This window comes from Pseudonaja textilis, chromosome 16 (assembly GCF_049901715.1).
Source record: "Pseudonaja textilis isolate UNSWEBS1 chromosome 16, rPseTex1.2, whole genome shotgun sequence".
Taxonomy (NCBI): Eukaryota; Metazoa; Chordata; class Lepidosauria; order Squamata; family Elapidae; genus Pseudonaja; species Pseudonaja textilis.
This window is the reverse complement of record NC_142005.1, coordinates 10,655,145-10,676,844: the sequence shown is the minus strand read 5'-3', so window position 1 is coordinate 10,676,844 and position 21,700 is coordinate 10,655,145. Positions and strand designations below refer to the sequence as shown.

General features: G+C 60.7%; 3 protein-coding genes across 6 annotated transcripts; 1 reads left to right on the top strand and 2 right to left on the bottom strand.

The window, feature by feature from the left end:
• Positions 1–65: 65 nt before the first annotated feature.
• KCNJ10 (potassium inwardly rectifying channel subfamily J member 10) lies at positions 66–8,053 on the bottom strand. Its single transcript, XM_026720228.2, has 2 exons — positions 6,925–8,053; positions 66–1,972 (listed from the first exon to the last, which is right to left on the bottom strand). The coding sequence occupies exon 2, from the start codon at positions 1,970–1,972 to the stop codon at positions 836–838; it is 1,137 nt and encodes a 378-aa protein (XP_026576013.1). The 5' UTR covers positions 6,925–8,053; the 3' UTR covers positions 66–835.
• Positions 8,054–9,419: 1,366 nt separating this feature from the next.
• Positions 9,420–13,570, top strand: KCNJ9 (potassium inwardly rectifying channel subfamily J member 9). Its single transcript, XM_026720190.2, has 3 exons — positions 9,420–9,853; positions 11,872–12,829; positions 13,196–13,570. Exons 2-3 carry the CDS (start codon positions 11,896–11,898, stop codon positions 13,510–13,512), a joined length of 1,251 nt encoding a protein of 416 aa, XP_026575975.1. The 5' UTR covers positions 9,420–9,853; positions 11,872–11,895; the 3' UTR covers positions 13,513–13,570.
• Positions 13,571–15,365: 1,795 nt separating this feature from the next.
• On the bottom strand, positions 15,366–21,197 carry IGSF8 (immunoglobulin superfamily member 8). 4 transcript variants are annotated; one of them, XM_087913994.1, is made up of 7 exons: positions 20,941–21,197; positions 19,767–20,141; positions 19,018–19,488; positions 18,328–18,753; positions 17,174–17,578; positions 16,943–17,080; positions 15,366–16,650 (listed from the first exon to the last, which is right to left on the bottom strand). In XM_087913994.1, exons 1-6 carry the CDS (start codon positions 21,044–21,046, stop codon positions 16,965–16,967), a joined length of 1,899 nt encoding a protein of 632 aa, XP_087770120.1. In that variant the 5' UTR covers positions 21,047–21,197; the 3' UTR covers positions 15,366–16,650; positions 16,943–16,964. The 4 variants fall into 4 exon arrangements, with proteins under 4 accessions (XP_087770120.1, XP_087770121.1, XP_087770122.1 ...); XM_087913995.1 differs by having other exon boundaries at positions 15,366–16,493; XM_087913996.1 differs by having other exon boundaries at positions 20,968–21,196.
• Positions 21,198–21,700: the final 503 nt, after the last annotated feature.

The window sequence follows — 21,700 nt, the reverse complement described above, 5'->3', positions numbered from 1 at the left end:
CGAGCAGATTTTTTTCTGGCACAGTTTGGGGAGCTGGCAGGTTCCCCCTTGATCAGGCACCCTGCCTCAGTTTCCCTTCTACATTTGCTGAAATATCCTACCTTTTGAAAGAAAATACTTGGGCTGGGTTTGGCTGGATGAAAATGATACGGACGGAGCTTGTGGAAAAGGCACCACCAGCAGATTTTGAGCCAGCTTGGAATCCAGAGGGTTTCCCCAGCTGACAGCCTCTCCTTCTCCTCCTCCTCCCGCTTTCTCCTCCCCACTCTGACTTTTCTTTCCAGCTGCTCTTGGAGGGCCCACTTGCTCTGGGCAGCTGCCTCGCCTTCTTGGGTTTAAAAGGTGCAGCATTTTGATGGTTTACAGTAACAACACAAAAACGGCAGCTGTGATCACGCAGGGTGTGTGTGCGTGTGTGTGTGCGTGCAGAGGCTGGGACCCTCACGGGTCCTCCTCAAGGCTCCAGCCACCCGTGGCTTGGGGATCCCATGACCCAACGTGGCCAGAGCAGAGCTGCCTCCACGGAAGCCTCCCTCGCAGGGGGCCTCCGCCACGGCCACTCTCAGGCCTGTCTCCCTGGTGGTGCATTGGGCTGCCCTGGTGAGCCCGGCCTCCGTCTCTGCCTGGTCGGAGGAAGGGGGCAAAACAGAAGCGCACAGGGGGCGGAAGAGTTCCTTTTCTTGGGCGCTGCCTTCTCTTTGGGGGAGCCGCTGCCCGCTCTGTAGCTGAAGAGGCTGGCAGGGGAGCAGGGGGCACCCCGGCCAGGGGAGGAGGGAGGGGGGGAGGCTGCGTCAGACACCTAGAAGCTATGAGAGGCCGGTTCCCCCAGGGGGACTCAAACGTTGCTGATCCGCACACTCAGCGGGACGCTTTCCCGCTCGGCTTTCTCCCGGAAGGATTCCTCCAGCTTCAGTTTCTCAGGGTCCCCGAGCCGCGCGGTTTCCTGGAGGCAGCACGGAGGGGCCACCTTGATCACTTGCTCAAAGAGGCTGAAGTCGGCCACATACTTCCCGCTGGCCGAGAGAGAGATGACCGGAGTGAACTCGTAACCCCACAGGATCTCCTCGGGCAGGTAGGAGGTGCGCACCTGGCAGGTGGCGCTGGTGGACTCAACAGTGCCGCTGAGGATGACCACCAGCTCAAAGTCACCTTCTCCGGTGCGCAGGCCCAGGTCCCGGAAGGGGCTGCGCTCGTTCACCACATGGTAGAAGGTGAGGGGCAAGATGAGGAAGGGGCTGTCGGAAGATGTGTCCACTTGGAAGTCCACGTTGACCTGGTTCAGCCGGACGTTCTCCCCCTCTTTGGTCAGGTGGGTCTGCAGGAGCTTCCCTGTCACCTGGCAGCCGATCAGGAGGCTCTTCCGCATGTTGGCCACCCGGATCATCAGGCAGGTCTTACCATCGTGCTGAGCCACCACGGCGCTCCGGCTGAACTTGATGGTCTCTGCCCGCTTTTTGGGTCGGGCGATCTTGGCCAGGAAGGTGCCAGTGATGAAGATCTCCATGATGGTGGTGAGGACCAGCTGGCTGATGAGCAGGACGATGGCCAGCGGGCATTCCTCGCTGATGTAGCGGAAGCCATAGCCGATGGTGGTCTGGGACTCCAGGGAGAAGAGGAAGGCCCCAGTCAGCGTGTGAACCTGCATGACGCATGGCGTATGGTTGGCGGGAGGGTCGAACTCCAGCAGGTCCCCGTGCAGCAGCGCCACCAGGTACCAGACCACCCCGAAGAGGAACCAGGTGCCGGCAAAGGAGGCCGAGAAGAGGACCAGCTTGTAGCGCCACTGCATGTCGATGAAGGTTGTCCAGAGGTCCTTCAGGTACAGGAAGCGCTTGTCCGCGATGTGCTCCATGCGCACGTTACTCCGCCCGTCTTTGGTCATGACCCGCCTTTTCCGCAGCGCCGGGCCAATCAGGGGGTGGCTGTCGGTTTGGGTGGTCTGGCTGTAGTACACCTTGGTGGCCGAGGTCATCTGGGCAGAGGAGAGAGCAAGTGGAAAGAGGGACAGGTAAGGGGGTGCTCAGGCCAGAGGGATTCAAGGCAGGGGTTGGGATGACCCACAAAGGTTCTACAGTCTTCTGGTTTCCTTGAGGGGCTCTTGACCTCCTTTCTGTCACCCCACAGCCCCCTAGCTCACAGTCCTAGGGGGTCCTAGCAGCTTCACTTCGTTTTTGCACTCCTGAGTTAGTTGCTGCTTGTTAGCCTGCGTGTCGCCCGTTGGCTGCTGAAGGAAACAGGATGCGATGGACGGAAAGAAAGTGGTGGTGGGGATTCTCACAGGGAAGGTCCTTGGATGAAAGCTCCTTGGATGGCCATGAAGGGAGGGCCAAGGAAGAGCTGGGGCCCAGGGGACCTCCCTCCCTCCCTCCCAGCCTTGCCCTAAGGCCTCCTGCCCTGTGGTCAAGCAAGGCCCACGAACCCCCTTCCTCTTGACCAGGCTGCGGCCCTCCAGAGGCCCCTGCTTGATGGGCGCCCCTCCCCCCCTTCCCTGCATGTGAAACCCAATGAACTGGGCGGGGGGAGGACAAGGAGGCCAACTCTCTCCCCCCGTCTCTCTCTCTCTCTCACACACACAGAGCAGGTTGTCCAAGGAGTAATTGTCCATCCTTCCAGCTCTGCCCTTTAATCCCCTTCCTGCGAAGAGAAATGAGTCCCTGTCCCAAGACCCTCCCCCCACCCCACCGTTTCCATGGGCCCCAGGGGGCCTCTGCCTTTCCTGCAGCCGTGGCCCAGAGACCCCCCTCCACGGTCCCTCGGCCAGAACGGCTGTGGGCTTCAGCAGCTACCCCGCTTCTGAGAGTGAAGAAGCAGCTGCCCCCCCAGAACTGCCCCCAAAGGGAGAGCCTGCTCTTCCAAGAGGCCTTCCTCGCTTTGGACCCCCGGCTCTGGGCCGAGGGGAACCAGCTGCCAGTCCCTCCGCCCGCTTCCTTTCGTGGCTTCCCCTCTGGGCTCCCTGGCCAGCCTCCCCTTCCGCTGCCTGGCCTCCATCAGAGGCCATGGCTGTCTGCCGCCCTGGGGGGGGTCTCTTCCTCTGCTTGGTGGCCCCCGCAGGTCCCTCCGTAACCTCTCAGGCCGAGGGGGAGGCAGCCCAGCCTCCTTAGAAGCAGATGTCCGTCGGGGTCTCCAGCTCCCCGGAAGAAGAAACGGGGGGAGGAGGTCGGGGGGGGGGGCTCTTCCAATGTATTACCCCACAGCTGCCTGACTTCTACATGGGGGCAGAAGCCAAAGGCTGGGATGCTCTAAGTCACACGCTGCTCAGGGACCCGTGCTAGGCAGAGTTGGCTCTGCATGTGGGAATGGATCTGGCTCTGGGTTCAAGGGAAGGGTGGGGGAGGCTGTTTTTCTCACAGAAAGGGCTATTGGGGCAGTTGCACCACTGGCAAAGTTTGGAAGTTCTGCCAACCTGGAAAACCGTGTCATCCAGGCACACAACTATGTGCACTGTGAGAATGGAGCCAAATTCTCTGACTGACAGGAGGGAACTTGGCAAACCGCAGTTGTGGTTCCAGGATGAACCTGGTCTTGAAGTTTATTCATGTTAAACATTGTGTAAAGCAGGATGCCCCTCTGGAGCACCTGGGACTGCAGCATCACTCTGTGGACATGGCAGCCTCCGTAGTCTTCCTCCCCGGTCTTGAGTCCTAATCTTCCAGGCTTCCCAGAAGGACCCAGTGGGCATATACAGAGGGTGCTATTTGCCAGATGCCATGAAACTGCACCTGTTGAAATGCTGCCTTTCTTTTCTCCCCTAAACAGTCCCTTCTCACTCTCACCCTCCCCCCATCTGCCCCCCCCCCCATGGCCCAGAGCGGTCCCTCTAAAGGCCCCTAAGTGGCTGCTGTTAACATCTCGGCACCATTAAACATTAACTCCATGTGCTTCGGCCTGCATTCATTAGGCAGGGAACAATGCCTGCCACAGCCTGTAAAAGTTTACAGCCTGTTTTACAAGGAGAACATAATATATAACTATTTTTCCTCTGGAAAACCTGGCCAGGGCTTAACTCCCGAAGATTGCCTTCTGCCTGGGGTTCTGGCTGCCCCAGATCTGGGTTGCAAGTGAAGGGGCTGGCCCTGTTTTGGGGGCAGCCGGGATCCTCAGAGAGATGGATGGCGGAAGGGGCCTGGCCTCTCCAGGGAATCGGCCTCCTTTGGAGGCTCCAGGCGGCTTCCTCCTGCCTATTGGGTGGCATCTGAGGAAGAGGGGGCCACTCCGCCCCTCCTGCGGAAAGGGGCACCCAGAAAGGTATGCCTTCCGAAGGCTGGTGAGCCAAGGGGCGGCAGCCCCTTCCTCACCTTCAGCAAATGTGGTTAAACTGTAAACTGGGCTTGCCTTAAGGGCTGGTGCTGCAGAAACGTTTCTCCCTCCAGGGCGGCCGGGTAGCACTCAGAACAAGCAGCAGCCGCTTGTTGCAACTTGTGTTTGGGCTTCGAGGGCTCTGGCCAGGGCAGGGGATCCGCCGGGAGCTGAAGTGGGGCGTACTTGTTGCGGAATCCCTTAGGCCACCAGACTTGAAATTCCAGACCTAGACAACCTAGAACTACAACGCCTTCAGTCCGATCTAAGTATAGCACATAAAATTATATACTGCAATGTCCTACCTGTCAATGAACACTTCAGCTTCAACCACAACAATACAAGAGCACACAATAGATACAAACTCAAGGTTAATCGCACCAAACTTGATTGCAGGAAATACGACTTCAGGCACAGAGTGGTCAATGTCTGGAATCCTCCACCTGACTCTGTGGTTTCTTCCCCAAACCCCCCAAACTTTAACCTTAGACCTCCCTCCTTTCCTAAGAGGTCTGTAGGGGGCGTGCATAAATGCACCAACGTGCCTACCGTCCCTGTCCTATTGTTTCTTTTTATTTTTCTTATAAGTATCCATTTCATGCATTCATAACCATGTTTATACTTATACCTGTTATCTAATAATTGCTTGATGAAATAAAATAAATAAATAAAAATAAAAGGCCAGCCGGCGTCCCTTGACCTCTTGGTAGAGGCTGGGCTGGATTGCATCCGAATGGCTCACCCTTTGCTTCCCAGCCACTCTTGCAGCCATGCTGGCCCTGTGGAAATTTGGCAGCCTGGGATAACCATTCCCATCATGCTCAGCTGCCCAGGAGGGGAGGGAAACATGGGCCGAAGCTCCCCACTGGACCTCTGCAGGCAACAGATGTTGGAAACCGCCAAGCTCAGTTGCCCAGGATCCGGCCAGGCTGGTGGGGGGGGGGAGGAGGTGTGGGGGGAGTGAAAGCATTTGACTGTTTGGTAAGAAGAGCAGGCAAGACAGAAGCCCCATTGTCTGCCCCCCAGGAGAAGGCCTGAATGGAGCTTCCAGGAGACAAAAAGCGCTTTGAGAAGGCCAGCTCGTTAGTATGCGAGGGGGAGCCACGGCCTTCTCTGGCTTGGCTCCCCTTCCCTCCTCTCCTGGCCACCCCAACGGGCATGAGTCTTGCCACCGGAGCTCCTCGGGCCGTGTTCATGGCACCCCCCTGGGATTCACCTGTTCTGAACCCCAGCTCACTGCCAGCGCAGGGGGCACAGCCAGGCCCTTGCCTCCTGCGCCTCTCTGCTTGCCAAGTGTGATTGGGGGGGGGCTTGGATTCCCCCCTGCAGGAGGGCCAGGAAGATCCAAGGTTGCAACGTTTCTCTGTTCCTCTTCAGCTCAGCTCCAGACTCCGCTGCGCATCTCCACTGCTCTCTCAGAGTGGGGGCTTCCGCGCTTGGGCCAACCGGTCGTTTACACAAGGCTTCCACAAACGTTTCAACGATCTTAGCTTCCCCTAAAGTCAGGCAGGAGATCCGCAAGAAAACCAAGCCCCCACCCCACCCCCACCCCCAGTAGCTTCCCCTCACATCAGCAGGAAAGAAAACACTCCCCACAGTCCACACTCTGGTATACCCAACCTACAAACTCCTGGCCTTGGCATCCTGGCTCTGCCCGCCACAACCTTTGCCCTGGCAAAGCAGAACAAAAGCACGGAGTTGGCTGTCTTCAGGCCACAAGATCGATCCCAGGAAAGGGACGTGGCCTCAGGACTCAGCCTTACCTCCAAAGGCTGACAGGGAAAGAAATCTTCCTCCCCAAAGAAGGAGAAATGTCAGGGACGGGGGGAATGCGGGGAAGAGACCCTTTCCGGGAACGGGAAGTTTGGTTGCCAGAAGAGAAGGACAGACATTTCAGGACGACCGGCCAGGCAGCGAGCGAGCAAGCGAGCACCTGACTGGCCCACCTGGGGGGCTTCTAGGGAAGGGGGGGGCAGGCTGGGAGGGTCGGGGCATCCCTTGGGAAGGGCAGAGCACCCGGGTGGGAAGGGCTGCCTGGACTTCCCTGCCTGCCCAAATCCTCCCTCTACCGCCTTCCTTCCACCCAACGCCCCTGTTTTCTTCCCCTTTGGAGGGAGGGCCACAGCCCCCTCCTTTTCCAAAAAGGGTCCCCAACCCAGACCTGGAGTTCAGCCCCAAAATGTCTCCTTTCGGCACCGCTGGAGGTTTTCGGTCTCCTACTTTTGGGAAAAGCCCAGCAGGGTGGGAACACCCTCTTCCTGTCTATCCCCAGACAGAGAACTCGGGGCACTGAGATTCCCCTGGGTTTCCCACCTGGAACAGCCCACCTCCATGGCTGTGTGTTCTCCCTCGGGGAGGGGGGTCCCAAACCCTGGGAGGACTGGACTCTCCTGAAGGGCCATTTGTCCCCGCAGGAGGAGAGTCGGGCAGGCAGAGGTTGCTACGACGGTCTCAGAATGCAGCTGGCCTCCCTCCCCCTCACCTGCTGAAACGCCAGAAGGGAAGGGGCTCCTGAGCAAAACCCCCCCTCGTCTCCCGCATCCCCCCCGTCAGGTATGCCAGCAAGAGGGGCCCCGACCCATGGGGGGACATTTTGAACCTCCCACGTCCAAGGTTGGGCTGCCTTACCTTGAGCTTGGAGAAGGCTTGGACTGCAAACGGGGGGGGGGGGACCTTCACCTCCAGGCGACCTTTTCTCAGCGCCCGCCTGACCAGGAAGGAGTCCGCTCCCCTGTTTTCCCAGCTGACCCCGGGCGAAGCTTTCTCCCCACAGGGCTGGAGGGGCAGAGGCTGCAAGGCTGCGCAGACCGTGGGGAAGACGGGTGAGGCGCTCCCACCATCAAATCAGCATCGCCTGGCTCTGCAAGACTGAGCCTCCCCCATGGATTTTATGCCTCCTTTTCCCCCTCTCCACGGCTGACAAAAGTTTGTTCAACTTCAAGTGAATGAAAGGATTATTTTTTTAAAGGAGGGGGAAGCCGAGGGAGGCGACTGACGTCCTTAGCTGGCCTATCAGACGAGAGCCTTGCCAGGAATTGTGGAGAATGGAGAAGCAGGAGGAGGAGGAGGAGGAGGAGGAGAAAAAGTGGAGCGCTCAAAAGAAAGGAAAGAGGGACAAGCAGGAGAAAGGAGGGAGAGAGAACTCGGCCAGGGACCAGAGGGGAGGGGGGAGCCCCCTGCCTTCTCCGGGGTTAGAGGTTGAGTAGAAAGTTAATGAGCTGGGAATCAAGGCTCTCCATCCAGGCTAAGGGTCACAAGGCAAAGCGGGCAGTGGCCATGCAGGGCGACGGGAGGCCAATCGGTTTTAAAAGCCACTCACCCTCTGCCTGCAGGGGTCGCCCACCTCTGTCCAGGCTTTTTTGCTGGGGATGAAATGGGGCAGGCGGCCGCCCCACCGGGTGGCTGTTTGCATTTGTGCAGGGTGGGTGGGTGAGGTCCCCGGACCCCTGCACTCTCTGGGTTAAAACCAGGCAGGGCTCTGCTTGCTTCTCCTCTGTGCTCCGTCCCCGACCTCCAGTGCAGAGAGGAGCTGGACTTGCCTGGGAGCGCCCTCCCTGCGTGCAGCCCCTGGCCCGGATGAAGCGCCCGCCCACCTTCAGGGGCAGGGGGCTCCCACGTCCTCTCCTTGCCTAGTCTGCAGCAGAGGGACCCCCAGGGGCCACTGCCCTGACCGGAGGCTGCCGGTCTCAGCGCTTGGGAGCCCTTCCAGGCCCTCAGCAGCCTCCTGCGCCCTCTGCCTGTCAAGCAGGGAACTGGGGGGGAGGCAAGGCAGCCGCTGCGCCTGACCTTTTCTGGGGGGAACTTCCTTCCGTGTTTTCGGGAGCTCCGGTTCCTTTTCTTGTTCTAGAAAATGAATGTAATGAACCTCGATCCTTTCTTCCCAAGGCTCTGAATCTTCTTTCAGGCAAAACTTTTCTCCTTTCAAAGGTCTCTTGTTTCTAAGCTAAATCTGCTTCTTGTTTCCTTCTTCGTTTCTCTTTCTTTTTGGATTATTCTGGTACTGTTGGAAAAAATGCCAAGCAGAAAACAGGCCCGGTGGTTCTGCATAGCCGAAGCCGAGCAGGCCCCCGTTAGCAGGGACCCTTTGACCGGAGTGGTCTGTGACCCCCAAGCCGGTTCCACAAATGCACCCCGCCAAGACCTGAGCCAGAAGTGTGGGTGGCTTCATTGGTGGGGAGGGGGGGGGGTTGGGGCCTTCTTGCTGTGTTTCCCCTGGGGTGTCCTTTGCCAGCTTCTCTCACAGGTTCTGCCCATCCTGCAACTGGCCGCTAAGCAATTGGATCCCGACATTCTCTGCCTCGTAGGCGCAGCTGGTCTCCTCCTCCTTCTCCCTCCCTTGCTCTGCACCGCACCAGAGACCCTTTGGGTGTTCCAGGAGGCCTTTTCCTGCCTTTGTCACAGGAAACATTTTACGCGCAGGCAGCCCAGGATGCTGGCTGGGGCCTTTGCACGGGGTTTCCATGCCTGAACACCTCTGTGGACAGGGATCAAATACTTCCAGAGAATCTCTTTTAAATTGGGAAGCAAAAGGAGGGGAAGGGTCATTCCTTTTTCTTGAACCCTTTCTCGACTTCTCAGGCAAGCTCTCATCCATGGGATTTACCAGTGCTCTCCTATCCAAGCCTTCACCGGATCCAATTCCACTAAGTTTTTTTCAGGATCAGCCCAGGCTAACTGGGAACTCTAGGGCCGTGCTGAGTCGGTGTCCTCTTCAGCAAGGACCCCTAAGTATATCCCCCACAATTTGAGCAATGGGCCCTTGAACAGCCCAGCCTCCCCTTGGGATAGGCAAGTTTTCAGCTGACCATCCCTGGTTTGGGTCAGAAGTTGGCATCTCTTCCCACACAGGTCGACCCTCCTTCTTTGCTTTGTGAGGGTCCTGCAAGGAAGATTCTCTCCCCCATCCCCACCCCCAGATCTCCTGCCTGAGGTGAGAGAGAGACCTGAGGTGGGTGAGAGAAGGTTGCAGTCATAAAAGGCCCCTGTCACAGGGGCCGAGGAACATCCCTCTGGAGCTCACTGTCTCACCTCCCCAGATCCAAAACAAAGAACCCCAAAATCCAAAAGCCATGGAATCAGTTGAATCAGCGGCCTTTCTGCTTCTGCCCGCAGGGACCTCTGCTGGGAAGCATGGGTCTGGAGGTGTAGTTGAGACTATTAGTTGCCAGCAAGGACCCTGCTCCCCTCCATTGCCTTCTGGTCGAGGGATCTGTGCACCGCAGGCTTTCATGCGCATCCCCGTGCAAGTCAGCATCCCAGCCGGAGGACGTTCAGAGCAGTTGCCTTGGTGACGGTAGGGAAGAAAGGGCGCCTGGGAAGGGGGTAGATGACACACACATCGGGAGGGAGGGAGAGGAAGAGGGATCGGGCTCAGAGATGAGCTAAATTTAGGAGGAAGCCGAAGAGGAGGAGGAGGAGGAAGAAGCGGGCTCGGGCGTCTGGTCTGGGCTTCACCCCCAGCCAGGGATGTCCTGCGGGCGGCGGACGAGATGAGTGTGCGAGGCGGAGCCGCTGCAATCGCCCAGTCCGGAGCGCGGAGCCATTTCAGCACCACCAGGTGAGGACAGCTCCAGCCCAGGGCTGGCCGGGTTGGGAGGGGGAGGTCGGGGTCCCTGGCAGCTCTGTCCGGGCGGAGGGGGCCCTTGCGTGCCCATCCTTCCTCTTCCCGGGGCTTCTGAGGTCCCCCCAATTCGATGGAGCCTTCATTTCAGGAACCAGGGCAGAGTGGAGTTCTGGCGCCTTCTGGCGCCTCCTTCACTAGAATAGCAGTCCTGCTGGATAGGCCATCTTTGGTCAAATTTGGGGGAGGGGATTTGAATATAGGTGCGCTCCCCCGTATTATTAATCTAAAAGATGGGTTGGGCTTGCGGAGCAGGAAGAGGAAAAGCCAAGGTTGTGGTTGAGAAAAACCAGCAGCTCTCTCTATGAACTTTGCCAGGCATTCTTGTCCCCGTGGATGTCAACACGGCTATTACTATTCGCCTTATTTCCTAATAAGAAAGAACATCCGTGGGCTAAATAAATGATATTTCACGCCAACTCAGGAGCCTCCGGAGCCAGAGAGGTTTGGAGCCTGGGACTCCTGCAGGCTCAGCTCAGCACAGGGGTCGTCCCGTGAGCCCCTGGCCCAAGGGTTGAATGTGTGGGACCCCTGTGGCCAGTAGGACCCCACCCCCGCCCAGGGCCTGTGTCCTCCAGGGGTGGGACAAGGTGGCCCAGCTGACCCCTGACTTCTCTTCTGGCACCAGAGGGAGTGGATGGATTTCCTGGCAGTGGGTTTGAGGTTGGGGGCCCTGCAGAGCAGTCACACTGCCTCCCCCCCATGAAATCAGATTTCTGTCCCCCTTCCCTGATAGAACATGTGGCATGGAGGCTGAGCCGGGAGGCCTGTCACTCAGCAAGTTTACACCTGCAGCTGCCAATTCGCTCCGTGCCCTTGAGGGAGAAAAGGGGAGATACCTGGGGCTTCCTGAAGGTTTCCCCCACCCCCAGTCCAGGAAAAATGGAAATGGACTTCACCATCAGGGCAGAGAACGGGCCCTTGTTCCCACAGCGGCCAAGCCGTTTCTCTTCTACGGTCCCTGAATGACGAGAGGAGAAGCCGAAACGATTTCGCAGGCTGCCCCGTCTCCTTCAGACAGACTCCAGCCCCCTGGGCCCCCCAGCAGTCCTGCCCACTTCCTCCGCCCAGGGTTTGCCCAATTGCCACTTTATAAAGCCAGCAGTCTTTCGAGCGCAAGAAGCTTGTCTAACAGCAGGGCTCAACCTTTGGCCAGTCCAGAAACGGTGACCCAGCCGAGTCTCTGGATAACCTGGATTCAAGAGGGCGGAAGAAATCTCTTTTCCTCGGTTCCTGCCCCCAGCCGCCGCCCCCTGTTTTCCCCTCCCCTGAAGCTTTTGGACTGGCTCAAGGGTCACTTGCTTTCCAAGGAAGCAGCCCGGAGAATATTTACAGCGCAGGGAACCTTTGCTCATTTCAGTGGTGCAACCTCAGTCGGTTTCACAGTGTGGGCACTGTTTAAAAATAGCCTGCCTCTTAATTGGGGAAGGCCATCTGGGTAGTTTCTTAGCTTCTCCTCCTGGCCTCGCACGAAGTGTGGTGGCAAGGGCCGGCCCTGCAGCAGAGCAGTCTAGCCTGCTCCTGAGCAAACACCTCCCCCTCTCCCCAGGCCCTTAGGCACTGGCAGGGTTTGCCTCTGCTCTGGACTCCCAAACCACAGTGAAGGGTGGGGGCTACTCGTGTGCTCTGTTTGCTTGCAATTGTGCAAAGCCAACACTTATGGACAGCTGATGAGTCCGTGTTTTGCAAAAACCCAGAGAGTGTGTTTCCAAGGGCAAAGTTCAGCCCGCAGACCCCCAGAAGCCTCCTGGGAGCATGGTTCAATTCTCAAGCTCTGTGTCCCAGGTGGGCAACCCCCAAATGGGGTCACCCCCCCCTCTTTTCAGCCCACCCGCTCCCCAAAGCAGCTTAGTAACCCTCAGTTTTGCCCCAGGGAGATTCCTTCTCTGTGCGGTCTGTGGTCTTCTGCTGTGCCGCCTTCCTCACTCGGGGCTCTGGCCTGGCTTTCCTTGCAGATCTGGAGGCCGCCCAGCGCTACGATGGCCAAGGACAACCCGGCTTTCCCTGCCACGCCCAAGACCCCTGTCTTTGAGGGCAAAGCGCCCCTTTCCTCACAGCCAGGCAAGTCGGCGGCCTTGCGGCGCCTGGGCGAGGGCCCCGAGAAGGCCGAGAAGAAGCGTGGGCGCCAGCGCTACGTGGAGAAGGATGGCAAGTGCAATGTCCAGCACGGGAACGTGCGGGAGACCTACCGCTATCTCACCGACATCTTCACCACTCTGGTGGACCTGAAGTGGCGCTTCAGCCTGCTGGTCTTCATCCTGGCCTACGCGGTCACCTGGCTCTTCTTTGGCCTCATCTGGTGGTTCATCGCCTACTGCCGGGGCGACCTGGACCACCTGGGGGATGATGCCTGGACCCCCTGCGTCAACAACCTCAACGGCTTCGTCTCGGCCTTCCTCTTCTCCATCGAGACCGAGACCACCATCGGCTACGGGCACCGGGTCATCACCGACAAGTGCCCCGAGGGCATCGTGCTGCTCCTGCTGCAGGCCATCCTGGGCTCCATGGTGAATGCCTTCATGGTGGGCTGCATGTTCGTCAAGATCTCCCAGCCCAACAAGCGGGCGGAGACCCTGGTCTTTTCTTCCCATGCCGTCATCTCGCTGCGGGACGACCACCTCTGCCTCATGTTCCGGGTGGGCGACCTGCGCAACTCCCACATCGTGGAGGCCTCGATCCGGGCCAAGCTGATCAAGTCCAAGCAGACCCAAGAAGGGGAGTTCATCCCGCTCAACCAGACAGACATCAGCGTGGGCTTCGAGACAGGCGACGACCGGCTCTTCCTCGTCTCGCCACTCATCATCAGCCACGAGATCAACCCGCAAAGCCCCTTCTGGGAGGTGTCCAGGGAGCAGCTGCAGAAGGACGAGTTTGAGATCGTGGTGATCCTGGAGGGGATGGTGGAGGCCACAGGTAGGTGGGTGGGTGGGGGCTGCGGGCTCCCCAAAGAGGCCAGGGGTGCAGAACCAATTTTGGAAGGAGCCACTTCAGCTCAGGTGAAGCGAAGGGGCTTTGGCTTGGTCGTCCCCTCCCCCACCCCGGCCAGTCCTAGCCAGGTGCCTGTGGTCGCCTGTGGCCCGTTTTCCCGCTGAACTCCTACCCTCCGTCAAGGAAGAGCCCCCAGCCTCAGGTGGGTGTCAAGAGAAGAGTCCTCCCCAGGGGGTGCAGGGAAGCAGAATTGGGGTGACGTAGGCATATTGGAAATCAATATATACGAACTGGCAGCTCACGGTCCTTGTCCTGCTCCCCCTACCCGAATGCCCCCGATTTCCCCTGCAGGGATGACATGCCAAGCCCGGAGCTCCTACCTGGTGGACGAGGTCCTGTGGGGACATCGCTTCATGTCGGTCCTCAGCTTGGAGGACGGGTTTTACGAGGTGGATTACAACAGCTTCCACCAGACCTTCGAGGTGCCCACCCCCAGCTGCAGCGCCCGGGAGCTGGCAGAGGCTGCAGCTCGCATGGATGCTCACCTCTACTGGTCCATCCCCAGCCGGCTGGACGAGAAGGTGGAGGAGGGGACAGAGAAGGGGGACACGGCGGACAAAGAGAGGAACGGGAACCTCACCAGCACCGAGAGCGAGTCCAAGGTCTAGCCGACCGCTGGACGGGCAGAACAAGCCAGGAAGCCTGGGCTGTGGCACAAGGCGCCCAGAGAGGGCAGGGGAGCCACCTGGGCAAGTGAAGCCCTCCGGCCAGTTTGGACCTTGGGGGTTATCAGCACCGACTGTGCAACCGAGAAGCTGCTCCTGGAAGTGCAACTGAAGCCATTAGGAGGCCATGTGGCCCTGGACCCCATATTCCTGGGGGGATCCAGCCCCCTTGCTAGGAAAGATGAGGCCCTTGGAGGGAAGTGGGGCTCCACAGATGGGCCCCTGGGTTTTCTCCGCACTGAGACCGAGGGGGCTTTGGCCCTTCCTGCTTCCTGGGCTTCCCAGCCGAGCCCCCGAGGGCAGGGGGTCTCCCATGCAAGCCCTAGTTGGACCTGGCCCTGCTCAGCTTCCCGAGCTCCAGTCGGGGAAGAGACAGTCAGCACCACAACCGAACAGCAAGGGGGCAACTGCGGGACAACGGGGGAAGGTGTGAAGAGGCAGCTGCACAAACAAGGAGGCAGTGAAGACAACCGGGGAGGACCATGGACGCTCTGGCTGCTCTCCTTGCCGCCCCCCCCCGAGACCTTACGGTTTCCAAGTGGGCACACTTTTGCACAATTTAGACAACTTTTTTTAAAAAACACCGCACAGTTCACTTTGGGCCTGCCAAAGACCAGGAGATCCCCAGGGGGATGTAGGGAGAAATGTGGCCTCAGCGGAAAGCCCAAAGCCCTGGGGGGGGGCTGGGGGGCTCCTTGGCCAGAGTCGGGGAGGGAGGCCCCAAAGAGGCGGCTTTGATTAGCACGTTTTTTCCGCCCAGCAGACCCGAGACCCGGCACTGCACGGCTGGCTGTTTCCCCCACAGGACAAGAAAATGCTCCTTGATTTAGAATATGGACTAAGAGGTATATTGACATTCCATGTTTTGAAATAAACCTTACTGTGCAACCAAGGAACTGTGTGTCTGCACATATTTGCCTATGAAACTCAAGAGCCCGAATCGGGTCACCCAGGAGGCTTGGAGGGCAGGAAACAGACCTAAGAGCGGCGCATTGGAACACTTGTACCTTGAAGACTCAGGGGAGCCGATGACACCCGGAACAGAGTTTACGTCCCAATTGTTACCTCCCCTCCCACTCGCGTTCCTGAGACCCTGAAGACCCCCAAGGGCTCTTTATCTCCCTCTCTCTCCGGGAGCCCAAAGTGGCGGCGATTGTCGGCTTCCTCACCACTTTCCGCACACCAGGGCCCCACAAGGCAGATTGGGGAGTGGGGGAGAAATGAATGGGGCTTGTCTCTCTCCCTCCCCCGGCATTTTATGCTCCAAACCAGAGAGTTCTTTTTGGAGACTGGCCTCCTCTGGCAAAGGCAGGTGGTTTACAGGAGAGTTTACTCTGGAAAACAAGGGGAGGGGGGCGCATTTCCCAACAGCCGGTCAAGCATTTTGAGCCACTTTCCACAGCTGCGGTGGTTTTGCAGCTCTGCAGCGCCCCCTCTTGCTCCTGGCAGGGAAGGGTAGTGCAGCTCCCCCAAGGGGGCCCCAGAGCAAGAGAGATCAGGCCAAAGAGCCAGTTTGGGTGCCCTCCCCCCACGGCCCCAAAGCCCTTGCAAGGAAATTCTAGGCACAGAGGGTTCAAGCAACTCCCTCTGTGAGCCGATGGCAGCCCCCGGAGGCCGAAAGCTGCCCTTCGGATCCCGCTGGGCAGTTTTTCTCCCGGTGCCCTCCGGATGCCCAGGAGCTGCAGTGCCACGGGTCCCCGCCAGCCGGTTTGGAAGCTGCCTCTCTTCCCCGACCTGCAGGATCTTGTGGCTCCCGTTTTGGGGGCTTCAGAAAACTTGACAGAAAACTTAAAGTGACTCTTCACATTTTTATTAAAATCCCATTTGGCCCCAGGAACATTATTTTCAAGTTTGAGAGCTCCCCCCACCCCCGCCCGCCAGTTGAATGTGAGCACCATCCAATGCTCCTGTCCGGGCAGGTCTCGCCCTCTTCCCTCTGAGCGAAGGGCAGAAGTGCATGGACGGAAGGTGCCCGAGGGGTGCCAGGAGCCCAAAGCCACCCTCTGGGCGAGCACTGAGCTGTGGGCCCAGCCCGGCCTTCCCTGCTGGCAACAGAATTTGGAAGGGGAGCCAAGTGAGGGCCTCCCGCTTGCATGCACACACTCACACGCAACACAACACGAGTGGCACACACACACGGCTTGCTTGCATTGGTGGCACCGCTGCGTTCCCAGAGAAGTCCAGAGGTGCCTGCTGGGGTTGAGTGCCCGGGACGTTTGCAGAGCGGGGCAGAAGCAAAGCCTCCCTGGAGGGAAAGGGACGCAGAGCCGCTCTTCCTCAAAAGCCAAAAGATGTCGGCTGCTCGGCTCTGGCCCTGTGGCTGGGCGGCCTCCACGGTGCCTGGCTCCCTTGCTGGGGTGCAGCCTGTTGCTGTGGCACCTCCCTGTGCCCGTCAGGGACTCCGCCAGCAACCTGGGCATCAGGAAACCAAGGGCCAGGGGAGGGGGAGCCTCGGGAGGCCAGGCCTGGGATGGAAGGGTGCCCCTGATCCCTCAAGGGGTTCATCAGGGACAATCTGGGTGACGGAAGATGGCTGCCCGTCGTTCTAGGCCTTCAGGTGAGACTCCGGGGCAGGCAGGCAGGCAGGCAGGCAGGCATCCCTCTCACACCTGGAGCTTCCCTTGGAGGAGGCCATGACTCCCTCTGGTTGCCTCCCCCCCCCCCAGGGGGGGAGGGATATAGAGAGCTTCCAGAAGCCTCCAACAGAAGAGAGAAAGGCTGCACCCCGTGCAAACAGGAGGCGCTCCTCCCTGGCTCAAATAAAGGAGGGGCCCTGCGCCCCCTTTTGTGGCAGCCCCTCCAAAGCGCTGAGGAGGCAGCCGGGCTCTGCCAGAGTCCAGACGGGTGAAGCCAGAAGACACGGCTGCCTTGATGAGCTTCAGGAAGCAGCCACCCGTGTTGTGAAGAAGAGCAGCAGGGAGGGCCTGCAAATGGAGGGGAGGGGGGTGAAGGAAAGCCCACCTCCTCCTCCTCCTCCTCCTCCTCCTCCTCCTCCTCCTCCTCCGGCAAAATGGAAGGAGGGACAGGGCAGAGAGATTGGGCTGAGAAGGAAGCATCTGGGGGACCGGCAAGATTGCAAAGCTCTACGGGAGACACAGAAAGAAGAGACACCGAAAACACCCGCTGCCTCCTGGGGGAAGAGGGGCACCTGGCCGAGGCTCTCCCAAATTATGCCCCCGCCCCCGGTGCCCCCAGAAAGCAGCCTCTGGCAACTTGCCTGGAACCGTCTCCGGAAGCCACGGAAGGGGCTTGTTTAGGACCTTGCCTCCAACGGAGCCCCCCGCCCCTTCTTGGAGCTGCCTGGACCGGCCCTGCCACAACGTGTCGAGCGAGCCCCTCTTCTCAGGAAGCGCCCCCCGAGAGTCCTGCTCACCTCTGGCCTCCCGGCTGGGCGTTCACCTCTTGCGCAGCCTGGCCATGAAGCAGCAGGTGACTGAGACCAGGATGGAGACCCCCAGCAGGAGGGCACTGGAGATGCCAACTGCCAGAGGGAGGAGGAGGGTGTCCAGGGCTGAGGAAGGAAGGGGAGGGAGGCATCAGCCCTCGCGCAGGGGAGGGCCTGGCGGGGGGAGACTCGGGGCCGAAAGGGCCTGGCTCTACTCACCCAGTGGATACGGGTACACAGTGACCACGTTGGACTTGGCCGAGGCGGCCTGATACCAGCTGCGGTCAGGGGAGCGCACCCAGGCGGTCACAGCGCAGTGGTAGTCCCCTTCATCCGAGGGCTGGACTGCGTGCAGGCGCAACCGGTGGCTCTGCGGGCCCACTTTATCCACGCTCAGGGCCCCTCCAGACGGCGGCCTCTCCAGCTGCGCCACCCCCTCGCGGTCCACAGAGGCCAAGAGGACCCCAAGCGGGGAGGAGTCCGGCTGTGGCAGCTCCGCCCACCAGCTGAGAGCCAGGTGGACGTCCTGAGCCGATTCCACAGAGACGTTGCACCGGACGTCGGCTGTGTTGCCGCGGTAGAGGGTGGGCCAGGGCAGCCATGCCACAGCCCCCAGCACCACCGCTGTGGGGAGAAGGAGGCAGCCTGAGAGGAGGGCAGGAGCCCCTGCCACCTCCCACGGGTGCAAGAGCTCAGCCAGAGTTAAGAGAGTCATGGCATTAATTATCATGCGTGTAATGGTGGGGTGGCAGGCAGTGCTGAGAAGACGAATGGCCTGTGGGGAATGTCTCCGCCCTTCGGCTTCCCTCAATAAAAGCAGGCAGAGGCTCCTTTTCGGGCGCGTATGTCCCGCCGGCTGCTCTGTTTCACTGGGGAAGCCTCAGGGAATCCAAGCAGCACGGAACGAAATGCAGAAACCCAGAGAAGTTCAGGGTTCGATGCCCTTGGAGTCCACCCCTGAATTTGAGCGGTGACTGACGGGGGGCACAAGAGGGTTTCTAAAATCCTTCTGAGGGGCCACGAGGCCCAAGCACAACAATATCTAACTAGGGAAAGGCAGCCCATAGAGGCCTCTGGAATTTGGCGGGTTATTATTATGACCCATCTCTCTTTTCTGATTGCACGGATTCAAATTATGGCTATTTCAGTCTTCCGCCACGTTCCAGAGGCTCTACAGCCTCCGGGAGAATTGGATCTCTGTAGATCCCAGCCCAAGAGAAAACCGGAATGGCTCACCCATTGCATCAAATCTGGAACCTTTCCACATTTCTTGGGAAATTAGTTCAAGTGGACAAGAACCCCGCTGGCCCTCATGTGCCCCCGCCTCAAAAGGCCAGCTCAGGTTAGCTCGGTGGGGGGAGAGGAAGGGCTACCTTGGGACTTGACCTCCACGCTGACCGCCTCAGAGCTCAGGATGGCCAACGGACGAAACTCTGCGCTCGGAGACCGCGAAAAGGCCTGAACCTCACAGTGGTACGAGCCCACGTCCGACGGCTGGGCCGACTCGATCCGCAGCCGGAAAGCGCCCAGAGGGGAGTCCAGCTTCTGCAGGGAGACGTGCCTCGTGCCCGTGTTGCGGTTGGCGTAGTTCTGGCCCAGGACAAGCCCTCCACTGGCCTCCAGCTGGGCGACCAGATGCCCCTCCCCGGCAGCCTCCTTCCTCAGCTCCCAGCTGACCGCAAAGGCAACGTGGGGCAGGAGGAGGACGGGGGTTCCGGAGATGTTGCAGAAGAGCTCCAGGGCATCTCGGGGGCTGAGCAGGGCTCTGGGGGGCCCAGCAGACACCGAGAGCTGGCTCGCTGGAAGCAAAGCGCAGGGAGAAAAGGGGGTCACGGGCTCAGAGGTGGAAGAGCACGGCCCCTCCCTGTCCGTGACAGTCCTACATGGGCCCCACCCCACCGATCGGCTCCCCGTGGTAACCCCAGAGCAGGGGAATTGGTGCCAATTCTGAGGTTGGAAGGCCACAAGATTACGAGGGAGGGGCCCCTTGGGAAATGTGGAAGGGGGGCTCCGTGAGGCTCCCCCCAGGCTATAAAGGGTGTTTGGGGGAGAAGCAAACCCACCTATGCTTTGAACGGAGACATCAGCCAGTACCACCCGTTTCTCAGTGATCTGCTGCCAGCTGCCATCAGGGTCCTGGATCCACTCCCCGGCGGTGCAGTGATAAGTCCCGGAGTCCTCTGGCCTGAGCCGGTCCAGTGCCATCTGGTACTTCCAGTCACCCAGTTTGACCAGGGAGAGCTCCTGGGCCAGGCGCCGCAGGGCAAAACGCCCGGTTGCCTCCAGGGCAAAGTCCTGCCGGAGCCCGATCACCTCCTGCTGCAGCCGGGGACTGCCGGGTGCAGAGACAGTGAAGGAGGCCGCGAGGTGGGTGTGCTGCTGGGTCCTGCTGGCCACGGAGCAGGTGAGCAGCAGGTCCTGGCTCTCCAGAAGCACCATCTGGGGAGCGGGAGCAGCCATGGCCCCCCGGACCCCAAAAGGGGGCTTCGCAACAGAGGAAGGGGCAGCGGAGACCGAGAGCTGGTCCGGGATAACTGCGGGGGTGGGGGGGGTGGAGAAAGGGATGCTGTCAATTCCCCACAGTCCCTCCCCACCATCCCCCTGGAAGATGAGCCAGACCCGCAAGGACCCCTCCCTCTTCCCCAGCCTTGATTCCACCGAGCAGGCACTCCGCCGTCAGTTCCTGGGGGCTGGACCCTGCCCCACGCAGCTTGGGGTGACAGGAAGTGCAGGAAGCGGAGCAGAGGAAACAGGCCTGCTCGTTCCTCCCTCCGGTTGTGCTGAACCGCCAGCATCGAGATGGTGGACATACCTCTGACCTCCACCTTAGCGCTATAGGTGCCCTGGTATTTGGAATCCGTGGTGGGCGTGTAGCACTCGTAGATCCCGGTGTCCTCCATCCGGACAGCCCTGACACGCAGTTCCACAGCATTGCCCCGAAGACGCAGGATGGAGACGTTGCCGGCCTGCACTCGGGCCCCAAAAACGGCGTAAGGGAAGTTGGGATCTCGTGTGCTGACCATGCCGATGGAGATGTCGGGAGCCGAGAGGCGATACAGAAACCACTCAAAGTGCTGCAGGGAAGGACCCTCGAACTCGGAGACGTTGCAGGGAATGGCGAGGGTCGTGCCTTCCACGCGGTACAAGGGCCCCGGGGGCAGGTGGACCTTCCTGGCACCGCTGAGGGCTGTGTGGGCAACGGAGGCGGGTTAGCCAAGTGGCTCCGAGCTGAGTGACCGAGGAGCCAAGCAAAGGAGGCCGAGGGCCTTGGCTGAGGAAGGGCTCTAACTGAGGGGGGCGCCCATCCCACCACCCTGGGGCCTGGAGGGGCAGACACACACCTGGCCAACCAGGAATCCTTCCTGCAGCCCATGAGAGAAAAGGGCCTAATCTTGTAACAGCCCGGAGTCTGGGAGAAGGGCAGGTGCAAAGGGCCTGCCCTTCCCTGGAGCTGCCCCCCCCCCCCAGCAACGGGCCAAGGGCGGGCGCACGGGGCCTCCAGCCGGAGAGGCTTCGTTTGCAGCCCCCTTGGGCAAATCGCAGCTGGACTGGGCAATGGAAGGAAGCCCCCCCCCGACTTCCCCAGCAGGCCGGACTGTGCGGGGAGGCCTGGGGGAGGAACGGGGCCAGCCCATCCTTCTGCCCAGCGGCGGCCCTCCAAAGCACCGGACCTCAGCCGGGCAGGCTCAGTCTTCCCAGGCGCCTCGGGCAGCCGCGCTCCTTGCCCGGGATCAGATTCCAGCGCCGATCCTTCCACGCTCTGCGGGGCAGGAAAAGACGCGGCGCAATCCCGAGGCCGGGAGGGGAGGCGGGAAGCGCCTCCGGGGACGCGCCGGCATCGCCCGGCCCGCAGGGCCTGCTGGAGAGCGAACCGACGCCGCCTTCCTCTCCCGGCCTGCACGGCCCGCCAACCAGCCCGCCCTTCCCGCCGCTACTGCCGGCCGCGGCCGCGCGCCCGCCTGCCCCGCGCGCCCCGGAGGACCCACCGCGCCCGGACCGGCCCTGCCACGCACCGGCCAGCGGGAGGAGGAGGAGGAGGAGGAAGCCGAGGCGGCGGCGGCGGCGGCTCGGAGCCCGGGCGGGAGCATCCATGGCTGGCCGGAGACGCGGCGAGACCCCTTCCGAGCCGCCGAGATCCGAGCCGCGCGCGCAACGGCTCTTACCCGGCGCGGCTGGGGCGGCGGCTCGCTTCGCCCGCTGGGCCCAGGAGACGCGGGGCTCGGCCGACTAGCCACGCCTCCGCCGCGCGCCCGCCCGCCAAGCCCGGGGTCGCGGGCGCGCGCGAAGCTGCCCTGAGCCCCCGTCGGTCTGTGCGCGGCCGGGGCCGTCGCGCTCGCAGGGCGGGGGTCGCTCGCCTTCCCTCCCTCCGGGGCAAATGGCCAAGGCGGACGCGGGACGGTGAATGAGGCGCGGGGGTGGGCCGGGGACAGACCGGAGCTCGGCGCGATACCCGGTTCGGGGGAGCCCCTCTGAGCGGTGCAGCGGCCCCCGGGGGCGGCAAAGGCAGCTGCTCCCCCTGCAGGAACGAGGGACGCCCGCCAAGAAGCTCCGAAATCCACGGAGACCCTAAAGAGGTCAAAGCGGGTGGCGGCTTTGAAGGAGGAGCGAAAGTCGGAAGGGCCCGGTCACGGGCGCCCTCAAAGGACGGCGGAGTGTAACAGGAACTGCCGGCCGGGACCCTTTGCCTGTGGAACTCATGGCCTCAAGGGGTGACTGTGGCCACCAGCTGAGCAGCAAACACAAATG

Bases quoted from the DNA above. Each gene is read 5' to 3' on its own strand.
- KCNJ10 (XM_026720228.2), bottom strand. From the start codon at position 1,972: ATGACCTCGGCCACCAAGGTGTACTACAGCCAGACCACCCAAACCGAC.
- KCNJ9 (XM_026720190.2), top strand. From the start codon at position 11,896: ATGGCCAAGGACAACCCGGCTTTCCCTGCCACGCCCAAGACCCCTGTC. The intron at 12,830-13,195 runs GTAGGTGGGTGG...TTTCCCCTGCAG, and splicing joins GGGGATGGTGGAGGCCACAG to GGATGACATGCCAAGCCCGG.
- IGSF8 (XM_087913994.1), bottom strand. From the start codon at position 21,046: ATGGATGCTCCCGCCCGGGCTCCGAGCCGCCGCCGCCGCCGCCTCGGC. The intron at 19,489-19,766 runs GTATGTCCACCA...CCACCCCCGCAG, and splicing joins CGCTAAGGTGGAGGTCAGAG to TTATCCCGGACCAGCTCTCG. The intron at 17,579-18,327 runs GTAGCCCTTCCT...TTCTCCCCACAG, and splicing joins CGTGGAGGTCAAGTCCCAAG to CGGTGGTGCTGGGGGCTGTG.